Source organism: Sus scrofa, chromosome 2, assembly GCF_000003025.6.
Source record: "Sus scrofa isolate TJ Tabasco breed Duroc chromosome 2, Sscrofa11.1, whole genome shotgun sequence".
Lineage (NCBI taxonomy): Eukaryota > Metazoa > Chordata > Mammalia > Artiodactyla > Suidae > Sus > Sus scrofa.
This window is the reverse complement of record NC_010444.4, coordinates 78,541,982-78,567,546: the sequence shown is the minus strand read 5'-3', so window position 1 is coordinate 78,567,546 and position 25,565 is coordinate 78,541,982. Positions and strand designations below refer to the sequence as shown.

Sequence of the window (25,565 nt, the reverse complement as noted above, 5' to 3'; positions counted from 1 at the left end):
TATGCCTTAACAGATAAAACTGTTTAAGTTCAAATCAGCTGCCAAAGTTTAAAGAAATTTTAAAGTTCTTAGATAATTTTAGGAAATTTCCCATTAAAAAAAGAGTCCAGGGAGTTTCCATTGTGGCTCAGTGGTAAGGAACCCGACTAATATCCCTAAGTGGTGTAGGTTGCAGACTAAGGATCCGAGCCACATCTCACGACAACGCCAGATCCTTAACCCACTGAGCAAGGCCAGTGATTGAACCCTCACCGTCACGGTTACTACTCAGGTTCATTACCACTGAGCCACAATAGTAACTCAAAATGATACTTTTATAACTGTTAGTAGGTAATTATCAAAAAGGTAATGTCATGAACCACCAAAAGTGACTAAGGGATCTGCTTTGGATCAGAGGAGACTAACAACGTGAGACAGTTATTTCTACAGAATTCAATCACCTCCTTATATGTAAAGTGGAACACCATATACTTTAAGTGGAAGAGATTAAAATTTCTTTAAAGGTCCAGAATGACTGCTGCTAAGGGAACAGGTAGGTATAGTACAGGGATTTTCTATACCACCCACTCAGTAACATTGCACTGACTGGGTGATTCCTTTATGCTTCGGTCTCAATGAATCTGCTCACTTATGGCCTGAGCAAGGCCTTCCCTTCACTCTCACTTCCACTGACTTAAGCCCTTCTCAGATGTTTCCCTGCAATACTCACTCTTAACAACCCCTTAAAAAATTCAAGGGAGAAAAAAAGATATGCTATGTTCTTTTATGAAATGAATACAGTAATAATTCTGACAGATGTGGGTGACAGGTTTTATCAATTATAGATTTCCTGCTGAGATTTGTAAGTGGTTTCTCTAAAATATACATTTGTCATGTCACTTCTCTGCTCAAAGCCTTTCATGTGTCCCTTCTGTCAACTAAATAAAATTCAAATTCCTTTAGCTTGACATTCAAGGCATTTTGGGAGACAAATGGACCTAAAGGTAATGGACAGTCATGGGATGGTAGACATTTCTTACTGACCCAATGAAACTGTTGGTCAAAGTGGCTGAAATAGTGGTTCACGTGATCTAAGGAGAATGCAGGAGTGAAACCTAGGGGAGGATAATCAGGAGAAAAAGAGTGGGCCCAAGGAGCTGGAAGCTTCAACAAAACCAAACGACAGGAGGAGAGGGAGAGAAAAAGAAGCAACAGTCAGAGAACAGGACATTGCCATTGAGATTCAAGTTCCAGGAGATGATGAGGCCCAGGTTCCTGGCAAGGTGGAATGTCAGAGCACCCGAGGAAAGAATTTCAGGTTAGGGTGTTCACTTTCCACGTGGATTCTGAAGTTAGCCAGGATGATGGCATGACTACATGAGGGTAAGGAAGCCAGGAATCAAGGCCTCTGAGAAGTGCCAGGCAAGGAAGTAGATGACTGTGAGAAAGGGTGTGGAGCAAAAGAATGAAAGGCGAAGTCATGTCATTGTGGAAGTGCACTGGTTTGACAGCACCTGTACCGATACAAGAAGACGCCAGCACCATGGTATCCAGTGGATGCCCGAAAAGTTCAAAACAATGACTAACCTGAAATTGCACTGAAGTGAGTGAGCCTAAACCCTGGCATGAAGCTGACATATATAGCAGTTCAACATGTAAGCCACTGAAAGATCCAGTCACTTGATTAATTCCTGATGATACTCAGTTGCAGTCTGTCCTCAAAAAGAACAGGATCTACTGAATCTTCACTCATTTATTCCTTGAGTGGGTTCTTCAGCCTTACACGAGCAGAACATAGGCTCCATGCCCAGCAGCCAAATATCAGTTTCTTTTCTTCATACTATCTCCTGCCTATACACACTCATCATGTAACTTCTGTTCATATTTTCCACAGCATAAAAAAGAAAAGATGGTTGGAACAAAGATCAGCATAGAAAAAAAAAAAAGCCATTTTCTTCATTCAGGTGGAGAGCCAGAAAGGTGGTGGGGGATGGGGGAGTGTAACAAGAAACAGACACTAGAGAGTCACCAGATCTTTTAGTTAAAACAGTTCTTCAATGTAATTCAGGAACTCCCTGTAAGTTACTGACTCTTTTAGGTAGCTGATTCTATTCACAGGAAGTTTTAAGTATTAGAAAGGTATTTTTTAATAACTAAAATCTTGATGCCTAAATGCCCATTAATGGCTCTTGGTTCTCTTCTCTGGAGAAGCACTACTGAGTAAATAAATTGTATTCACTCTTTGATGTTGTAAAATATTATCAACTGTAAGGTGCATCGCTGCTCTATGTATCATGAAGAAAAAAAATCCTGTCCATAAACTGTAAAATGCCACTGAATGTAAGAAACACCTCCCAAAATCAATGAAAATTCCGCTTTCACACAATAGTTCATAGTGTCAAATACATCTGCCTTGAGACTCCACCTCACTTTCTTCTCTAAATTAATTATGCCCAGAGTCCCAAACTATTCATTTTTAAAAAATATTTTTTAAGGAATCTAATACTTACAAGTTGGAAGTATCATATTAAAAACCTCTTTCCCCCCAAACGATTCAAGAGTAAGTTACTGGTAAATTCCAGATGCACAGAGATGATCAAGCCAAATCTCTGCATTTTACAGATAACTGAGGCCCAGAACAGGTCAAAGGGCTCAAAGGTGTATGAGGGGTGGGACCCCTAAGGTGAGCCTTTGCCTCCTGCGGTGGGTGACCTTAGGTGAGCCATCTCCCTTCACCTCATGGAATAGTTCAGGAGTCATAAAATTGGTGAGAAAGTTCATGGTATGTTAGCCAGTGAAGATAACTTCTGCATGAATATTAAGCATCCTTAATGTGAACTGAGGTACTTGATATGAGGTACGTGACTGCTCACAAACAAAACCTAAAAATACTCCAGGATGTGGGATGTGACCTTGTACATACCTGTGATAATAAATGCAGAACAAAATTAAAAAAAAAAGAGTAAGTTACTGGTATGATGACACACCACCCTGCAAATAGTGTGTATTAGTATGTACAAAGAAAAAGTATTTATAAACAGAGTATAACTGCCAAAATCAGGAAATTGACACTGATACATTCCTACTGTCGGAGAGTCCATTCAAGTTTTCCTAATTTCTCAAAATGTCTTTTATAGCAGCCCAGATCAGAGCTATGCATTACATATAAACATCATGTCTCAGTCTCCATCAGTCTAGAACAGTCTCTCGGACTTTCCTTGATGTTCATGACCTTGACACTTCTGAAGTCTATAGCCCATTTATTCTGTAGAATGTCCCTCATTCTGGATTTATCTGTTATTTCCCCATGGATAGATTCAGGTCATGCACCTCCAGCAGCAACATCACATAAGTGATCTGTGCTGTTTTTTTTTTTTTTTTTTGGTCTTTTTGCCATTTCTTGGGCCACTCCCATGGCATATGGAGGTTCCCAGGCTAGGGGTCGAATCAGAGCTGTAGCTGCCAGCCTACGCCAGAGCCACAGCAACTCGGGATCCGAGCTGCGTCTGCAACCTACACCACAGCTCACGGCAACACCGGATTGTTAACCCACTGAGCAAGGGGCAGGGATCAAACCCGCAACCTCATGGTTCCTAGTCGGATTCCTTAACCACTGTGCCACGACGGGAACTCCCCTGTGCTCTTTTTGATGAACACTACCAGGCGGCCCAATTTTGATATACCTCATTACTGGTGAAGCTCACTTTGATGTCCTCCAGGCATTTCCACTGTGAAGTTACTCTTTTTACCCTAGTAATTATTAAGCATTCTGTGGGGAGGTACTTTGAGACTAGGTAAATATTCCATTTCTCATCAAACTTTCATTTATTTTACTTCTTAGATCAGTATGAACTCACAGTTCCTATTTTATTTAATGGGCTAAAATACTATCATTATTCATTTTGATGCTCAGATTCCAAATTGCTTGATAAAATAGTTTATGGACTTTTTCCATCCTGTTCTTTTTTGGACATCACTTTTCAATGTCTTCTTTTTCCCTTCGTTCCGTAATGAATACAATAGTTCCATCAAGAGAAGCAATGAGACTAACTTCTCCTTTCATCTGAATATTATGTTCACAGGAATAGAGGCCAAGCTTTCGATATTTTTTTCAGCAGCTATGGCATATGTTTAGCATATGCTGAGCTTACATGATTAGAGGGTCCCAGGAGTCCTCTACTTGAACTGTTATTTAAGCCAGGTCTCCACAAACCCTTGCTACTAATTTTTTTTAAAAGTGTTTGTGGGGTGACTTAATGAATATTTTCTTTTCGTTATTATAGGTTCCAAGGTCCACCGAGTTTCGTGTCGTATCAAGTTAAGATACTTATACTTAAGTTTTCTTACACGTTTTTGATAAAAATATTTTTACTGGATGGAGAAAGAAAACTAAGTACAGAGTTAGGCATTCTAGCCGGGGAAGATTTAAGTTGAGAAAAAACTACCTTACGTTAGCTTTTAGAGCAAGCAGTAGTACTTGAAGACCTTCCAATATGTTTTGCATGTTTAAGAACCTCTAAGTCTGAGAGCTCAGTGAATTGAACATCTAAGAAGATGGGTGGTCGATAATGGCAGGCAGGCTTCTCACTTTTGGAGTGGGTAAGCAAAGGGAGAATACTAGAATGATTCATGTAATGTAATGGATTACAAGGCATTGGATTAGAGTTAGAGACCTGGGATGAACTCATTCTTAGCTTAACGGAGACACAGGTGGTTACACACAGAAATATTTATAGATCTGTATATATGCAAGTATTAGTATACACACATCTATTTCCTTGCTCTGTCAACTTAGAAGGTCCAGAAGCAACAAAACCTCAATAGTAACAAGCATAGCCAGTATTACCCAGAGCTTGGTGTCTAATACCATCCTCCAATGAAAGGAAATGGCTTTGGAGAAATTCCTTAGAGAAATGGCTGATTCTAGGACTAGAACTGGAAATATATACAAGATGAGCATCCCACAGCACCAGAAAGGAAGTTTTCAAAAAGCAAAACAAACAAAAAACCAAAAGGCCAACACCCATGGTAATGGGAACATGTCAAAGGACGCAAGGATCAAATGAAAGAAATCTCAATGGCAAAGCTAGAATAATTTGAACAAAAAAATAAGCAAAGTAATACTATACTATAATACAAAGTATAAAATAAATATAAATACCTATGAGTCATATGATATACATAAATGATTGAATAAATAGAGATAAATCATCCACATGGAATAATTTCAAGTAAATATGTAACACTCTACCCTAAGGAGGGGACATCTAAACTCCCCACTTTTTAAGTGTGGGCTATGCGCAGTGATCACCTTCTAAAGAGTGTTGCATGGAAGAGAGAAAAGAGAAACTTTATTACAGTGGAGAAGTCTGACAAACAGTCAGGTGGTCAAGGTCAACATCAACAGTGACCACTCATACTGACAGCACGTATCCACGATATAACATGATGAGAGTGACACTTTACCTCTGTGGTCTTCCTCCCCTAAAACCATATCCTCAGTCTGATCATGATAGAAACATCAAACAAATCCCACTGAAGGACATTCTATAAAATACCTGAGCAGTAGTCTTCAAAAATGTTATAGCCAAGAGGACCCTAAAGAGACATAATGACCAAATGTATGTGGTATCCTGGATGGGATCCTGGTACTGAAAAAAGACATTAAATAAAAACTAAGGGGAAAAAAAAAGCTAAGGAAATTTGAATTAAGTATGGATATCAGTTAATAATAATGTACCAATATTGGCTCATTAATTATACCAAATGTACCATACTAATTTAAGATGTTAATAACAGGAGAAGCTGAGTGAAGGTCTATGGGAATTCCTGGTATTATCTTTGAAATTTTTCTATAAATGTAAATCTGTTCTTTAAAGAAAAGTTTATTTTAAAAAAAATCTATAAAAGAGAACAACTCATGAGAAAAAACAGAGGCTAGAAAACAAAGAAACCACACTTTTAAAGTGCTGAAACTCAGAATTCTTTATCTATGTCCTTGAAAAATGATGGCAAAAAAGGACACTTTCAGATAAAAGAATGATGACAGAATTCATCACCATCAGATCTGCACTGCAAGAAATGATAAAAAAAAAATAACTTGGATTGAAAAGGAAATGACAGTAGATGGAACTTAGAACTATACAAAGAAATGAAGAATACCAGAAATGCTAATATGTGGGTAAACATAAAAGCTCACCACTTTTTCCTTCATCAATTTTTCTGTACCAATCACCCTCACCAAAAAAGGATCTCTTTTCATTCCTCCTCTAAAGGCTCCACACACTTAAGAATTTGACAGTAGGTCTCAATGAGAGCAAAAACGCCCTGCTAGGGAGACGCTCTGGGGAAGGATTTTACACTGTTACAAGTAGGGAGGGATGCCTCTAGAATTTAGTAAGCACTGGCCTGTAAGGCTAAACATACTGTAATGCAAAGGACAGCCCTTCAGAAAAAAGAATTATCCTGCCTGCCCCAATATCCCTCACATCCTCACCCTCTAAAAAGCTGAATGGAGGAGCATTGTAAAGCATCAGTCAAAGTAAGGGAGGCTTGGAGTTCCCATCGTGGCTCAATGGTAACAAACCCGACTAATATCCGTGAGGACGTGGGTTCGATCTTTGGCCTCGTATGGTGGGTTAATGTTCCAGCATTGCCGTGAACTTTAGTGTAGGTCACAGACGTGGCTCGGATCTGGTGTTGCTGTGGTTGTGGTGTAGGCTGGCAGGTACAGTTCCGATTTGACCCTAGCCTGGGAACTTCCAGGGTGCGGCCCTAAAAAGACAAAAAAAACCCAAACAAACAAACAAAAAAACAAAAAAAAAAGTAAGGGAGTCTCACCAGACCTCTAACACAGGCATCAAGCTGCATCATCCTCCTTAGCAGCTGTGCCCATGGGACTGGCTCTGAGCTTGCAACTGTAAATCCAGGCCATCATCATACAACAAGCTAGCAAGTAAAAAATATCTTCCATCCTATAACCTATGAAACTGATTTCTAAGCCAGTATTCTAAACCCATGAAGATCCTTTGTATTATTTTAGCTTTCTCCTCTTCTGTTGCTGGAGAGGAAAGGAAAAGCACAAGCAAGATAAAAGGCAAATCGGTGATGAGTCTAAACAACTTACTCAATGTCTGAGTAAGACAGGAAGGCAGTTGCCGTGAGCTGTGGTGTAGGTCGCCGACGCAGTTCGAATCTGGCACTGCTGTGGCTCTGGCATAGGCTTGCAACTACAGCTCCGATTTGACCCCTAGCCTGGGAACCTCCATATGCTTCGGGTGCAGCCCTATAAAGACTTTTTTTTTTTTTTTTTTTAAAGCTACTGCTTACATGTTTAGTTTTATTTTATTTTATTTGTCTATTTAGGGCCGCTCCAGCAGCATATGGACGTTCCCAGGCTAGGGGTCAAATCAGAGCTATAGCCACTGGCCTATACCACAACCACAGCAACGCCAGACCAGAGCCATGTCTGCAACTGACCTACACCACAGCTCCTGCAATACTGGATCCTTAACCCACTGAGCAAGGCCAGTAATTGAACCTGCGACATCATGGATGCTAGTCAGATTTGTTTCTGCTGAGCCACAACAGGAACTCCATGTTTTAGTTTTAGATTTTTCTTGATAATTATGAATTTTTGAAAAGTGTTATGGATCATACGCAAGATACAAAAAGAGATACTTGCAAACTCAGGAAAAAAGATACATGCAATTAAAACTTTATTTCCTGCCACAGCAGTACATTTAAACTGCAGGCTCAATCTTTTCTGAGGTAATTAAATCCATATTCAATTAGAACCCAAAAACTTTAAACAGTTAAAACAATCAAATGACTATTATTATTCGTTTTCTTGTTGAGCTTTTAGAGTAAAATAATAGACTTACATTAAGTGGTCCAAGTTATGAATATTTAAATTTATTTTGCAGATTTTCCCCTTGTGGCTCACTGGTAATGAACCTGACTAGGATCCATAAGGATGTGGGTTCGATCCTTGACCTAACTCAGTGGGTTAAAGGATCCGGCATTGCTGTGAGCTGTGGTTTAGGTTGCAGACATGGCTCAGATCTGGCATTGCTGTGTGTGTGGCACTGGCTGGCAGCTACAGTTCCAATTTGACCCCTTGCCTGGGAACATCCATATGTTGTGGGTAGCCCTAAAAAGACAAAAAAAAAAAAAAAAAAAAAGATTTTGCAATTTGTGATTTATCTTTACTTGTTTCTATAGTGTAATTTTTCATATTCACAAAGTGAATAGTCTATCTTACAAAGTATGATATTCTTCTATTCATTGCTAGTTAATAAATACAGAGCTATGTAAGTTTTTTTTAATGAAAATACAATGGGAAAAGGTGAAGAACTATTTAACTACTTCTATTCAACTAGTCAAAGGAAAACCAAGAAGTATCTAATACTGCTAACTGACATAAAGATAGAAGAGGAACATTACTACTTGATTACATGTTTATCTAAATCACCTCATCTTCCTACTAACAATGAAAAGAATGTCCACATATTCTTACATACAAATAAAACTATAAAAGAGAGCTCCAATTTGACAATGATCTGAAACAGTTTATGAACGCTAAATAGTAACAGTAAAGTCTACATCAATTTTTAAAAACCAGGAGAATAAATCCTTAACTTTCAGACAAATGTGCATTATTTTCAACTATCCAAGAGCCCATAACGTCCCCTTTATACTACCACATATCCGCTACCTACATTACAAAGAACTTATTCTGCTAACTAGAGGTAACAAATAAAACCACAAATTGAGCGGTCTTTCCTGTCAATGATGTCACGGACATTGCACCAGAAAAGATGTCCTTCAGTCACCAGATGAAGGGCATTCATTAGAACAAACATGAGAAAACTCCTGAAACATCACTGACAAGGCAAGGAAAAAAAATATGTATACGTAACAATGCGGAATTAAAAAATCAGTAATTAAATTTATCCTTAAACAGCAAGAAAGCTTAAGGTAGCTAAATATCTTCATGAAATCATTTCAAGGCAGCACACACTTATTTTGTTTGAGGTATTTTGCTGACTGCTGCAGAGAAGAGAGAGATAAGACACAAACTTAAACTTGCAGGTTTCTTTCTACCGCCAGTCAGGTATGCAAATAATAACAACATAAAAGCAAAAGGATATTTCTGTCAAAGAGGCACAAAGAACGCTATGAAGACTACAGGGGCCTTGGATTATAAACTCACCAAGGGTGTAACCAAGGGATCTTTTTTTCAACTCTTACCAGTTCATATTATATTGCAAAGCACAAGAGTTTCTTCACTCAAATGAAGGGTGGACAGAACTGACAAGTGGCCAAGGAAGGGCTAAAACATGGGTCTTTGGGTCTATCCTTTGAGATCTGGAGTTACAGGTAGTGGTGGGAATCTAGTGACTCTGATGGAAGGGTCCTTGAACTTCACATAGAAACAGGAAGAGAAGAGACTCTCTGGAGGGAGAGAGAAGTAATAACACATTAATGAGCCAGGAAAACAAGTGGTTCTCGGAGCATAAAGATTTTCTCTGTTGTTGTCCTCTACAATAGGAATACACGGCCTTTCAGAGAAGTGATTCAGACAGAAGAGGCCTTTCACACAGGAGGCAACTTGGTTTATGTTAGAGGATGTCAGTGGAATCTCTGGGACCAAAACTTAGCTTTTTTGCCTTTGTTTCTCAAGGCAAGATCTGTGAATCGGTGGCATTAGCATGGCCTGGAAACCTGTTAAAAATATAGAATATCAGGCTATACTCCGGAACTACTGAATCAGAATCTTTACTTTAACAAGATTCCCAGGTGATCCATATGCACATTTATATTTGAAAAGTACTCTAGAGCATGTATCTAGATGTGGAATTACTGTATCACAAAGTATGACTTCTTGAATGGTGTCAGGTGGTGCCAAATTTCAAAGTACTGTACCGATTCACTGTCTCACATTATTCTAATTTTCTATGTATCTATATACAACCTAAAGCCATTTCCTCTTGTTTACATTCTACTTGCCTTACAAAAGATGTATTTCGTAAGAATTTATCCTCAAATTCTATCCCTAAATTTCCTTATTTTTGTTGTTATATACTAAATTGTGATCAAAGATTTACATGGTCAGGGAGTTCCCGTCGTGGCGCGGTGGTTAACGAATCCGACTAGGAACCATGAGGTTGCGGGTTCGGTCCCTGCCCTTGCTCAGTGGGTTAACGATCCGGCGTTGCCGTGAGCTGTGGTGTAGCTTGCAGACGCGGCTCGGATCCTGCGTTGCTGTGGCTCTGGCGTAGGCCGGTGGCTACAGCTCTGATTCGACCCCTAGCCTGGGAACCTCCACATGCCGCGGGAGCAGCCCAAGAAATAGCAACAACAACAACAACAACAAAAAGACAAAAAAAAAAAAAAAAAAAAAAAAGATTTACATGGTCAAATAAGTTTGGGAAACCATAGGCTAATCAAAGTAAAGCGAGTTCTTTCAGACTTCTCAGAGACGCCAGTATGTTTATTTGGAGCTTCTAAGAGTGGAATACATGGAGTGGAATACATGGAATACAAGAGTGGAATACACGAATCCAACTAGGAACCATGAGGTTGCGGATTTGATCCCTGGCCTCGCTCAGTGGGTTAAGGATCTGGCGTTGCTGTGACCTGTGGTGTAGGTTACAGACGCGGCTTGGATCCTGTGTTGCTGTGGCTCCGATTAGACCCCTGGCCTGGGAACCTCCATGTGCCATGAGTATAGCCCTAAACAGCAAAAAATAAAATAAAACAAAAATAAAAAAATAAAAGTGGAACACATTTCAGGCATTTTCCAAAACTTATTTTATCATTTACCTTTTCTTCCTCCATGGGTGATTCATGGAACATATCTGGATAAACTAACATCTCAAGGAACATAGACAGGCAATGAATGTTAATTTATAAAGAATTCCCTCCTTTTTAAAATAAAAATCATTAATGAATTTTAATTCCCTCTCTCATAATCCCCAGATTTTCTCATACTTAAAAGACTCCCATTCTCGCTAATTCTTTGTGGTTTTGTGTATGTAAAATAGCATCCCTGAGAAAGAAAAATGTTTTGCTCAGTTGAATTTCTCCCTCTCCATCTTTTCTTCATGCTTTCAGTAAGAAGAAATCAATAAGGAATTATTTTGTCCAAAATTTGAAATCATTTTTTCTTTCCTTTAAAACAGGTGAAGAGAGCACACTGGCGCTGTTCTGAGCCCTAAGCAGAAAAACCATTCTCTTGAATGCAGTGTTCCCACAGAGATGCCCTGCAAAATCAGAATGACCCTTAATTTCCTTTTGGTTTTCCGGAGTAAATGAAAAGTGACCTATGGATAGTGAAAAATCACACATTCTTTCTATCTTATTCTTTATACTTTTCTTTAGTTTCAGTTTTTCAACAATGAGTATGTGTTACTTTTACAATTAGCAAAAATATATTTTAGTCCTAAAAGGCTTAATTTGGGGAGTTCCTGTTGTGGCTCAGAGGTAACGAACCCAAGTAACATCCATGAGGATGTGAGTCGATCACTGGCCTTGCTCAGTGGGCTAAGAATCTGGCGTTGCTGTGAGCTACACTGTAGGTCACAGATGCAGCTTGGATCTAGTGTTGCTGTGGCTGTGGTGCAGGTCGGCAGCTACAGCTCCTATCTGACCCCCTAGCCTGGGAACTTCCATATGCTGCGAGTGTGGCTCTAAAAAAACCAAAAACAAACAAAAAAAGGGCTTAATTTGAGGGGATGAAAAGTCATAGAGCAATAAAATTTAAATTCACCTGCATTATTCTATTAAGATACACACAAAAGTATCTGTGATGCTCAATTAGGGTGAGTTATCTTTGCAAGGTAACTATCTAAAATTAATTATGTAAATATTAACTAAATGATTAAAAAGTTATTTTTAAATTGAAGTATAGTTTTGATTTACAATGTTATGTTAGTTTCTGATGTACAGCAATGTGACTCAGTTTTATATATGTGTGTGTGTATATATATACATATAGTCATTTTTATATTCTTTTCCATTATGGTTTATTACAGGATATTAAATATAGTTCCCTGTGCTATACAACAGGACCTTGTTGTTTATCCATTCTACATAAAATAGATTGTATCTGCTAATCTGAAACTCCTAATCCACCCTTCCCCACCTCCCTACCGCTTGGCAACCACAAGTCTGTTTTATCTGTCTGTGAATCTGTTTCTGTTTCCTAGGCAAGTTCATCTGCATTGTATATTAGATTCCACATATAAGTGGTATCATAAGTCTTTCTCTGTCTGACTTACTTCACTTGTTATGATAATCTCTAGATCCATACATGCAGCTGCAAATGGCACTATTTCATTCTTTTTATGGTCAAGTAGTATTCTATTATATATATGTACCGTATCTTCTTAATCCATTCATCTGTTGGACATTTAGGTTACTTCCATGCCTTGGCTATTGTAAATAGTGTCGCTATGAACATAGTGGTGCATATATCTTTTTTTTTGTCTTTTTGCTATTTCTTTGGACCGCTCCCGCAGCATCAGGCTAGGGGTCGAATCGGAGCTATAGCCACTGGCCTACGCCAGAGCCACAGCAATGCGGGATCCAAGCCGTGTCTGCAACCTATACCACAGCTCATGGCAATCCCAGATCCTTACCCACTGAGCAAGGGCAGGGACCGAACCCGCAACCTCATAGTTCCTAGTCGGATTCGTTCACCACTGCGCCACGACAGGAACTCCTATGTATCTTTTTGAATTACAATTTTGTCCAGACATATGCCCAGGAGTGGGATTGCTAAATCGTATGGCAACTCAGTTTTTAGTTAAGGAACCTCCATACTGTTCTCCATAGTGGCTGCACCAATTTACGTTTCTACCAACAGTGTAAGAGGGTTCTCTTAAAAAGTTAAATTCTTTAAATAAGTCATTGATCTTTAAATTTTTATGAATGTGGAATTGAGCTTTATCTAAGTTTCAATTTTAAGAGACATACTGGTGAACTGAAAGAACATCAAAAACCCTACATCTAAGCCTCTCTTCTGCTGGCCCTTGCCTGCTGCAGTCTCTTGCTCTGTAAGGTGGGAGAGTACCTACACCACGCAGGGTTAGGGTGAGGATTATCTAAGAAAATATATTAAAAAAAAAAATGGAGTTCCCATCGTGGCTCAGTGGTTAACGAATCTGACTAGGAACCATGAGGTTGCAGGTTTGATCCCTGGCCTTGCTCAGTGGGTTAAGGATCCAGCGTGGCCATGAGCTGTGGTGTAGGTCACAGACATGGCTTGGATCCCTCGCTGCCATGGATCTGGAATAGGCCGGCAACTACAGCTCTGATTGGACCCCTGGCCTGGGAACTTCCATATGCTTCGGGAGCGGCCCTAGAAAAGGCAAAGACCAAAAAAAAGGTGGGGGGGGGGGCTCCTCTACATTATATGTCATCAGGGAAACACAATTAAAACAACCTATTACGATGGCTGAAACACAAAAACTGACAACGCCAAATGCTGGTGAGGGTGTAAAGCAACAGGAAGCCTCATTCACTGCTGGTGGGAAGGCAAAAGGGTACAGCCACCCTGGAAGACAGTCCTGCTGTGGAGAAGCGGGAACAAACCCGACTAGTATCCATGAAGGTGCGGGTTTGGTCCCTGGCCTCTCTCAGTGGGTTGGGGATCCAGTGCTGCCATGAGCTGTGGTGTAGGCCGCAGACAAGGCTCAGATCTCACATTGCTGTGGTGTAGGCTGGCATCTATAGCTCCCATTCAACCCCTAGCCTGGGAACCTCCATGTGCCAGGGGCGTGGCCCTAAAAACCAAAACCAAAACAAAACAAAACAAAACACCCTCTTATCATACAATTCAGCAATCATGGTGTTGATAAAGGAGTTAAAAACTTATGTCCACACAAAAACCTGCACATGGATGTTTATAGCAGCTTTATTAAAACTTGCCAAAACCTGGAAGCAACAAAGATGTCCTTCAGTAGGTGACTGTGGTACATCCAGACAATGGAATGTTATCCAACACTCAAAAGAAATGCACTTTTAAGCCATGAAAAGACATGGAGGAAACCTAAATGCATATTCTAAGTAAAAAAAGGCAGCCTGAAAAAAAAAAAAACCCAGGTTCTGCTGGGAACCTAAAATTGCCCTAAAAAATAAAGTTTATTAAAAACCAAAAAAGCTCATAGCACAGTGCATGCTATATATATAGTAAGTGCTCAATAAATTGCAACTATTGTTATTAAAACAATTATATTAGAAATACCCTAAATGCTTCCACAAGAAATGAAGAAATAGTTACTACTGTAATTATAGTAGTTACTAAGTTAGTTTCAACATTTATCCTAATAAGATAAAAAGTATCCTTCTCAAACAGGTACTCTTTAAGAATCCATGACATAAACTGGATGAATGATTCTAAATCTATTATTTTTCAAACTTATCAAGTAAAATGTAGAAAAGTACAATGACTAATGATTTAAGCACATCCAGTTACTTAATAAGTGCAAGTTTTGCAGGCTCTACAGCCATTATTTAAGAAAAAGAAAAAAGTTCAACTAAAGGAAAAAAGACAAGCATCTCAACAAGCAAATGGTAATACCAAAAATAAATATAATCATAGAGTTATATTGGAAATGATACAGTTTTAGTGGCGGTAGAATGTCTACCTTTAAAGGAATAAAGGAATAATTTCTAGAAGGAAAAACAAAAATTTATAGCTTTTTTTTTTTTTTTTTTTTTTTTTTTTACCTGGATGAGTCATGGTGACTGGTTCCTCTTTGGATTTATTATTGTAGATGACTACAGCAACTGCATTGTGGAAAGCAGCCCGTGATATTTTCTCTTTAAATGTGCAATTTCCCCTCTGCAGCAAAGCAATCCACTGTTTGGTGTTTGGAGGGACAAAGAACCGTGTTTGAGGGTCACAGCCCAGATGATCAGCAACTAAACAGAAAAGAAAAAAACCCAACACAGACATTAATTTTTTCAAGTAATAATACATAAAACCACTCAAGTCTTCATCAAAATGCTCAATTGTTCTCTGAATACTATACAGCCCTAAGGCACTTCAAGCAGCTCACTGCCGGCAGAGCTATAAATACACCCAACAAAGGACAATGCAATGAATCTGAATCCATATCTGTATGGAAGAGAGATGCTCCATTAAAATGTTACCTGTAATGCAAACTAAAACAGTGAAAAATTCTGTTTATAGATTTACAAAACCAAAAAAGACTGTCAATATCTTGTGTAGATTGAAGAGACAAGGAAGAAAGGCAAACACAGAGAATCCCTCAGAAACTCAAGGGATTGATCTACCCTGACCTCTGTTCATTCACTTGTACTTACTCATCTCCTGATCCCTAACTCCCACCAGTACCATGAGGAAACTGACTTACTTTGGGGTAAATGAGGAAACCAAACTAATCTTTGGTTCAGTTACCAAGGGGTCCTTATTGAAAATTCAAGCATGCTTAAACAAATTTCTCAATAAGCATCTGAGGAAATTAGAACAGTTCAGGCCTGTATTTGAAAGCTTAAATTACCTACAACAACATAAAACTAGAATAAATAGATTATTCCTCTAATTTACATTTACTGGTATATATTACTTTACAAAGATATATATATCAGCTTACTATATTAACCTGTTTTACAAAATAGCACAGACACTAAAATTTTCTCTTAGGATGACAAATTACATGGCCACTGTCCTAGATTTGGAGGGACAGCTTGTTTCAAGTCCATTTAAATCTGTCAGGGCAAGTTCCTCAATTTCTGATTCTGCAAATATGGTGATCATTTACAAATCTTAGGAAGCTGCCCCTGGCTGCTCTTCCCATACCCATCCTTGCATTTATAACAGGTTGAAATGAAAAGGGTAGGGCAGTTCAGAAGGGGGAAAAGGTGGAGTTCCCATTGTGGTGCAGCGGAAATGAATCTGGCTAGGAACCATGAGGTTGTGGGTTCGATCCCTGGCCTTGCTCGGTGGGTTAAGGATCCGGCGTTGCTGTGAGCTGTGGCGTGGGCCAAAGATGCGGCTCGGATCCGGTGTTCTGTGGCTAGAGCTCCGATTTGACCCCTAGCCTGGGAACCTCCATATGCCTTGAGTATAGCCCTTAAAAAAAAAAAAAAAAAAAAAAAAAAGAAGGGGGAAAAGGTCACAAATCTTAGTTGAAGACTAGGTACGCAGTGTCAGAGGATCATAGACCCTATGCCTTGTGGAGCCAGTCACTACCAGTACTTCAAGGGCTGAGGCGGAGGGAGGGAAAGGAACACAGAACAAAAGGGTAACACTAGAAGTGAATAAATAATGAAAATATTAAATAGACATTAATAATAAAGCGTATAAAACAATATGAAAAAAATGAAAAAACAAACAACCTCCCCCCCAAAAAAACCTCAAAATGACACCAGTGTGGAAATGTTTGCCTTCCACACCCCTGGAAGCACACTGCTTAGCAAAAGAAGTGAAATGTTTCTATTACTTAAAGAAACCGTAAAATGTAGAGATGCCACTAACTTCAGAGAAATGCTACATCTATCATTCCCACTTAAATAATATCTTTTCCCATTTCTCTTGTTATCATGGTGATGGATGGCAATGAGATCATATTTGCTACCAGAAGTCTCCTAATACATAGTAAGTGGGAGTTAAAAGATTTCACGATGTGTCATGATTGATATTGTCGACAACTATGACTCACTCTTTTCCTTAAACAGTTTCCACACTTTGAATCTTTAGTTCTTTTTCAGTCAAATCAAATAGAAAAAAGCCTATGTCAAGATTATAGTAGTCAACCATTGAAAGACATAGCCAAGGCATCATGAAACTCTGAAATCCTGAAACAGACTGTTATATCTTACTTTTGGTAATATCTGTTTCATATATAATTGTGCTGTTTTAAAAAAGCATTTAGGCAATGTGTTATGATAACCTGTCTTGGGAAAAATTTTAAGAATATATAAAGAGGAATTCTCATTGTGGCTCAGTGGAAATGAATCTGACTAGCATCCATGAGGACACAGGTTTGAGCCCTGGCCTCACTCAGTAGGTTAAGGATCTGGCATTGCAGTGAGCGTTGGTGTGGGTACGGACATGGCTTGGATCCCATGTTGCTGTAGCTGTGGTGCAGGCAGCAGCTGCAGCTCCAATTCGACCTCTGGCCTGGGAAATTCTATACGATGTGAGTGCAGCCCTAAAAAGACAAAAAAAAAAAAGAACAAAAGAGATCTGTATGTTTGTCATCTATGAAACATTCACTTGTTTTCCTGTGACTTATGCCCTCATGATGCCTTACACATTCACAGCATAGTAAAGAGAAAACAACACAATTATGGAATCAGCAAGACCTGGCATCCAAATTCTAGGTCAACTCCTTATTAGCTAAGCAACTGTCACAGGTTCCGATTTTCTGATTTTTAATTTTTATTAACTTAGAAAGACTGAAATACAATTCTTCCCTCACAGAGTTATCTATGTGAAAGGTTATAATAATTCCTCTACCCTTGAGTGCTTAAGAAATTCATTCCCGGGCCCTGCCTCCTTGCCTGCCTTGCATCTCTCACAAGTGTCCTATCTTAATAAATCTATTTCTTGCCTATCAAAAAAAAAAAAGAAATTAATTAATTCCCAGAGTTCCTGCCGTGGTGCAGCAGAAACAGATCCAACTAGTATCCATGAGGATATGGGTTTGATCCCTGGCCTTGCTCAGTGGGTCATCAATCCGGCGTTGCCATAAGCTATGGTGTAAGTCATAGACAAGGCTTGGATCTGGCTCTGCTGTGGCTGTGGTGCAGGCCAGCAGCTGCAGCTCCAATTCGACCCCTAGCCTGGGAACCTCCATATGCCGTGGGTGAGGCCCTAAAAAACAAAACAAAACAAAATCAATTCTCTTTCCTTTAGGGTTTTTGGTTGTCATCCCTACCTTGTCCTAGTGATCCAGTTTGGTGCCATGGGTGTTTTCTATACAGATATGTGTGAAATCTACCCACAGCCAGGTAGATTATGCTGTTTAATCACAGAGCAAAATCTATCAAACACAATGAAAGAAAGCTTTACATTCTCTTAAAGGAATTCCCATCTAGTAAGAACAGATTCTATGAATAACTGCACCATCAAAACGAATTTCAACAGGAGTTCCCATCGTGGCTCAGTGGAAACGAATCTGACTAGGAACCATGAGGTTGCAGGTTCTATCCTTGGCCTCACTCAATGGATTAAGGATCTGGCGTTGCCGTGAGCTGTGGTGTAGATCGCAGACATGGCTCAGGTCTGGCGTTGCTGCGGCTGTGGCATAGGCCGGTGGCTACAGTTCCAATTCCACCCCTAGCCTGGGAACCTCCATATGCTGCGGGTGTGGCCCTAGAAAAGACAGAAAGACCAAAAATAAATAAATAAATAAATAAATAAAATAACTTGAACAATGAGAATAATGTTAACAGTTCTAAATAACTTCCCAAGAGGACTGAAGACTGACTATGATTAAGTGGCACTACTTCAAAATTTAATAACAGTTGTTTACACTTGAAGCATTTTATTAAGCGGAGACAATAGTAGGGCACAAAGATCTAAGTATGACACACTAAAGTTCTTTTTTCATTAAAAGTCATAATGAAAATGTGAAACTACAGGTAATAAAAAATATGAAGGTATTTTACAATGTTATTTGTCAACTGTACCTCAGTAAATCTGTAAAAATTTGTATTACTAAAAAACCTAACTTCCATTTTTTTTTTTTTCCATATGGCCTTTCCTGTTGAGTCCAGAAATAGTAACGAGACTTTCGTTTACTCCTTGACAAGAACCAAACAATTCTAGACAGGAACAATTATAGAATCCTCACTTCAATGAATATGAACTCACAATATACTAAGTACCAAAGAGAAATACAATGGAACCAAAAACCTGGTCTTGAATCTTAAAGAACCTCCAAATGTACTGAGGAGGCATGCTTGGCACAGAAATTAAATATCAACGAGGTAGTTTAAAGTGCCAACATGAAGAGTGCTTAGAAATTTAGGAAAAGAGTAAGATAATGGTAAAGTTTTAGTGGAAATTGGAAGTTAAAACCCTTGGAAATTGCTCGAGCAGAAAGGCGGAGGGTTGCAGGAGTGACTAGCCTAAGAACACAGAACAAAGATTAAGTGCTTCTCTCAAACTCGTGAAAATCAAATAAGATGATATATAACTGAAGCTATAACACCCTAGGAATTCGAGATAATCAAGTTCTTAAAAGAAGGCCTCATCTATAATGGGAAAAGAGGAAGAATATTCTGGCACAAAGAATAGGTAAATATTTAAAGGGCTCTGTGAGTGAATAAGCAGATAAGTAAGTAAATAAATAAAATCTCTCTTCCCTATCCCAGAGCAGCCTGAAGCTCTCTACTTTGATTCATTTCACTTACTAAGATCCCATTTCTTAAAAATGCAAACATCTATAAAGTAGCGAGGCCCACACTATTGTGTGAGTAATGTTTCTTTCCATACCCTGAGAACCTGTCAGGTCCATGGGGGGCCAGGGCACTGATAAAAGGTCACACTGGCTTCTCTAGACACACAGCACAGTTGCCCAATGTGGCTCTTGCTCTCCAAGGCTCTAAGTCTTGTTTCCTGCAAGTGAAATGCCAATTCCACCATTCCTTTGCTGACCACAACCTAAGCTCAGGGTTCTGCTCAAATATCTTCTCTGGAACATCTCCCTGGTCTCCTAAGGCTGAGTAGGCTATTTTATTCATGTTTCCATTGGTACCCTGGGATTACATCTATTTTAGCATTTGTCACACTATATTAGTAACTGGCTGTTTATCTTGCACCTCTTCTAGTGTGTGAGATCTAGCATCTCCTCCAATATCCCTGGACTAGAGTAGATGTTTAGCTTACCTGACAAAGGGAGCAAGAGAAGAATGACAGAGGGAGATCAAACAAGACCTGATATAAAGAAAAGGCTTGTGCCAAAGACCTATTTCATGTGGTAATGTTCCGACAGGGGTAAGTTATGTTCTATCAGCTGTTTCCTACAAAAGAAGTAAAAATAAAAATGAGCCTAACTTGTTACCCTAAATTTAGATGTTTCCATTGTCAAGTACATTCTGATTACTTGCTTTTCTATTTTCATATTAGATTATAATCTTTTTAATCTTTAGCTGCCTTGCGTCTATTTTCCGTTTGTTAAATTTCAATTTTATGATTCCAAGGAAAAAATACAATTCTTTGTCTTTGTTATAAACTTCTCTTTGTTTTTTAATTATAGTTGACTGAACAAATGTCATATTAGTTTCAGGTGTACACCAAAGTGACTGAGTTATACATATACATATTTTTTTCCCATTATAGGCTACTACAAGATACTGAATACAGTTCCTTGTGCTACACAGTAAGTCCTTGTTGTTCATCTCTTTTATATAGTAGTATGTACCTGTTATGCCCAAACTCCTAACTTATCCCTCCCTATTTTCTCCTTTGGTAAACATAAGTTTGTTTTCTACTCAAATTCTTAAATTTTTTTTTTTTTTGGCCACCCTGCAGCACATGGAGTTCCCAGGCCAGGGATCAGATCCAAGTCACAGTTGTGACCTACACTGGAGATGGAACCTATGTCCTGGCACTGCAGAGATGCCAGGGATCCCACTGCACCACAGTAGGAATGCCTCAACTTCTTAATTTTATATGTTTGGCTCCAGACTGAAGTGTTGAGCTTTCATCACTCAGCCACTTCCATGAATAAATTTATCCTCTTACTATTTCTATACTTTGACTTAAATCTAACATCTTATTTCTTTTAATTATTTATCTTCATCAGTTGTTTAGTCTTGTTGAAAATGTTTACTCATCTTTTTGTTATAATTTGCTGTTAATTAATTTAAGTTTCTTTTTTTTTTCTTAACCTTATATCTACTTTTTAAATTTCCCCTACAATGCACACATCCTTTGTTACATTTTTTTCTGGTTAGGATTTGTTAGGATGATGGCCTACAAAAGTGATCTGATGTTAACCCTTCTTGATTTCTCAGGAACCTTGTGTTAATGATCACTCCCTCTTTTTCTTTTTCCTCTCATTTAAACCTGCTCATCTCGTCCATCTTAAAAATAAAGAAGAAAAAGGGATATCTCAAAAGATTCCCCTGTACTTCCCTGTCCTCCAGAGCTGTCCGTACTTGCTATTCTCATCTCCTCAGAGTCCAGCCATTCCTCATCACATTTTAATCTCTGCATCTGGCCACTCCACTAAAAGTGCTCTGACTAAAAGGCACAAATAAACTTGGCAACGCTAAATCCAAGGACACCCTTAATTCTCCTCCAAACTGACCTTTCAGCCACCTCTATCCCAGCTGACCACTCACCTCCCTTGATTCCCAGGACCCTCATCCTCCAGCTTCCTCTTTCTCCTCCTCCTTGACAGCCTTCCTTCCTAGTCTTCTCTACTGATTCCTCTCCCTGCACCTGAATCTTCATCATTGATGTTCCCAAGCACTCAAACCACTCGGACGTAGGTCTAAGACTCCAGAGATAGAATTCTCTCTACGTTGATGGATGGCAGACCTTTATCTCACTGGAACAATGCTTACGAACATGCCAATCAGCTGTTTTCTGAGAAACTATTTTTCAAATTGTATTTACATAAATCCATAGTTTGCAATATATACAACTAACTCCTAATGCTAGGATCAGGAGAGGAATATGAAAAATTACACACAGGGAAGATATTCAAACCCTCTCGTTTCACGGAGAACCTGGTCCTGACCTTGATGAGCTAAGGACACCATAAATGTCTTCACTTGTTCACACAGAAAGACGTATGCAAGAGTCTATAGGCAGGTGTATGGACAGTCACATTCTAATTTGTTTATTTCCTGGCTGCTTTGCCCCACTTCCAGGCAAGGCCATGGGATCACCTTGAGGTCTGAAACACATTCTATTCGATGCCAAAAACCCCATCCCCACAAACCAAAACCAGAAATAGAAATCTTATTTAATTCAGACATCACTTCTACAGGGTCACAAGCTTCAAGTGACACCTATCTGAGCCCCAGCTCTAGGGGGGAGGGACACAGACATCTAAGATGAATTACATATGAGAGGCTTTTTCTGTTTTCCACTGGATGTGAATAAGGAAACATGCGACTCCAGCTGTTGCTGGCAGGCATCTTATGATACAGAAAGGAAGCATTTTAGGATAAAGTTAAAGTGGTGATGGCAAGGGAACAATGAAAGGGACAAGATCCTTGGTAACACTGGTGAGTACTGAATCCTTGAACCTTGAAAGTGACTCTACCTTGGAGCTTCTGTTTCTGAGATAGGATTAATGTCCTTTTTATTTGTAATCAATCTAAGCAGAGATTTATTACTTGAAGCACTCAGGCTTCTTGAGTGAGTCAAGCGGCAATGATTGATACTGGGGCTTTATCCCTGCTTAGGGGCTCTCTTCATCCAACCAGGATCCACATCTGGCAACTCAAGCCCACCAGGAAGGTCAAACCTAAGAGAAAGCTTCTTGGAAAAGCCGTTTGATACAGTGACAGCTGTGATGCCCATCCTTTTTGCCTCTTCTGCTACCTGAAAGGAGTGGTAGCTGTTCAGGAAAGAGGAGCTTTGCTCGAAATCTCACATCTAGAGCAAGGATTCTTGACAAGGATAGAATTTATGGGACCAGGGAAATCTTTACTTTCACTAAAAGCTAACTGAATCCTAGCATTTTCTTCATCTATGAATGTAGACAACAAAATATCTAGAACTCTAAGGTGTTCTCGTTGTGGCTCAGTGGTAACAAACCTGACTAGTATGCATGAGGATTCGGGTTTGATCCCTGACTTAGCCCAGTGGGTTAAGACTCTGGCGTTGCACTGAGCTGTGGTGCAGGTTGCAGATGCAGCTCAGATCCCACATTGCTATAGCTGTGGGGTAGGCCTGTGGCTGCAGCTCCAATTCAACCCTCGGCCTGGGAATTTCCATATGCTGTGGGTGCAGCCCCAAAAAGGAAAAAAAAAAAATCTAGAACTCTGTAACCAATAGCAATTATATCACAAAATACTGGTAATTAAAGTTATTAAACTCACCCCTAGAGGTTGTTACTTAATATGTTAATAAAGAAGCACATATATTATTATGTCACAAATATTTTAAATACACTGATATTGTATTTCAATGACTTGGTTTCCTTTAAACCTATTTACTTTTGTATTTATCACTATTCTGAGAAGTCCACAGGTTTCTTCTTCACTAGACTGCAAAAGGAGTCTCAACTGCCAGGTTTTTATATGATATATTAGGATCTGTTTCTTCTACTTTACTTTGTTCTTATTATTCCCAAGCTACTTTATATTTCCCCCCTTTCTCTGCTTCTGAATGCACTAATCAAATTTTCTTTATCCCCCTTTTCTCCACCTATATTCTCAAGTTCTAATTTTTTTATGAAAAATTTTTTTTTCTTTTTAGGGCCATACCCACAGCATATGCAGGTTCCCAGGCTAGGGGTCAAATCAGAGCTACAGCTGCCAGCCTACACCACAGCCACAGCAACGCAAGATCTGAGCTACATCTGAGACCTACACCACATCTGCGACCTACACCAGAGCTCATGGCAATGCCGGACCCTTAACCCACTGAGCAAGGCCAGGGATTGAACCCACATCCTTATGAATCCTAGTCAGGTTCATTAAATGCTGAGCCATGAAGGCAACTCCCAGCCAGTGCTTGTGAAACTTTATCTATAGACACTTATTAGTCCTTATATTAGTCAGGGTTCTTCAGAGAAAGAGCAATAAAATATTTGTGTGTGTATAAAGAGACTTCTTATAAGGAATTGGCTCATGTGATTACAGAGGTTGACAAGTCCCAAGATCTGCAGTGTAAGTCAGCAAGCTGGAGAGGTGATGGTGGAGCTCCAGTCCAAAGGCTGGCAAATGTGAGACCCAGTATGGGATGATGTTTCAGTTTAAGTCCAAAGGCAGGAAAAGGCCAATGTCCAGTTCAAACACGGTCAGGCAAAAGGAACTGTCTCTTATTTGGAGGAGAATCAGCTCTTTTTTTTTATTGAGTCCTTCAACTGACTGGATGAGGCCCGCCCACAACAGAGAAGGCAATATGCTTTAATCTACTTTATTCACTCTACCAACTTACATGTTATTCTCATTTAAAAATACCCTCAAAGAAACACCCAGAATGATGTTTGACCAAATACGTAGGAACACTGTGGCCCAGTCAAGGTGATACATAAAATTAACTATCACAGCACTCTTCATATCTTACTTTTTCCTTCTGGGTTTCCTCCTTACTTACTCTACATCCTTTAGAAGTTCTTTCAGTGAAGATCTGCTTTTTAGGGTAAATTTGTCTTTACGTATCTGGAAACTTTTTTCATTTGCCTTCATTCTTGAATGATAGCTAATTAGGTTTAAAAGTCTAGATTGTTATTTTTTTCTCAACACACTGAAGATATTATTCCATTGTTTTCTGCTTCTTATGTTGAGAAGAGGCTAAACAAAACATTTTAACTGTGAAGGCTCTTTGATGTTACTGTGCCTACTCTTTACTTCTGAATCTAGTATTTTTAAAATGTAAGTGTGATTTTTCTATTAATTGGCAAGGTTTACTTCTTTGGTTATATTCTAAAGAAACAAGTTTTTACAATAAATTATTACCTCTTCATACAGAATATTAAAGAAGAAAAAATAAAATATGTTCTGAACACCTAGAGTGCTGAACATGTCAATCAGCATTGCAAGATGGGTCATACTAGCTGAACTGTCAGCAAGTTTAATTGTCAATAGCAATCCATTATCATTTGTCTTCTATGCTTAGTTACTGCAGATCTCAAATGGATTTTGATTATTTTTTACATCCTTAGAACTTATATAAATAAATCTGTTGGATGTTCTCCATGACATAATAAAAAGCATCTTAAGAGTAATTTTAAATGATGGCTAATACAAATCATTTAACCTGAAAGTCATGTTCAGAAATAATTTCTATTACAACTAATGCAACAAATACTTCAAGCAGGAGAGATGCTATAAGACAAAATAACTAAAAAGTCACTGCTAGGTTCTCAAACAATCATGGTATCATATACAAGTGCTAATTATTTAATCTAAATCACTTCCCATTCCACGAAAGCATTACTGCATTGACTACAACTCTTTATGAGGCTCTCTTTTCTGTTGGCTCCTATCTATCAGGTTTTCCTACCACCTTTCTGACCATTCTTTCTCACTTTTTCCATTACTAGCCGTTTACTAAGGCTCTGCCCTAGGCACTCTTTTCTCAGTGGGTAATCTCACGCATTTGCATGGCTTCACCTATCACCTGTATGTAGATAAAGACTAAATCTAAATCTCTTTGTTGAGCTTTAGTCTTTAATTTTTAACTGCTTGCTAGATATTTCTACATGATAACGAGTATCTCAAACTAATCATCCTCCTCCCCAAACCTGATCTTTCTACATGGAATTCCTTACTGTTGGCATCATCCACCTAAACACGTAAGACTGAAATTCCTGTTGAATTCCTGAAAATAAGGAAGTAGCTATAAAGAGACCCAGATCAGTCAATAGAGTGTTTAATTTTCTTGGCTGCCAGCAAGAGACCACCAAGACAGAGCT

The 25,565-nt window shown here is 39.0% G+C and overlaps 1 protein-coding gene across 4 annotated transcripts in view; it reads right to left on the bottom strand.

The window, feature by feature from the left end:
- Positions 1-25,565, bottom strand: part of RNF130 (ring finger protein 130) — a 154,318-nt gene that overhangs the window by 102,489 nt on the left and 26,264 nt on the right. For all 4 annotated transcript variants that reach the window (XM_021084321.1, XM_021084322.1, XM_021084320.1 and 1 more), the window contains exon 2: positions 14,716-14,910. In XM_021084321.1, the coding sequence (XP_020939980.1) occupies positions 14,716-14,910 (195 nt within the window). The remainder of the gene's footprint in view (positions 1-14,715; positions 14,911-25,565) is intronic.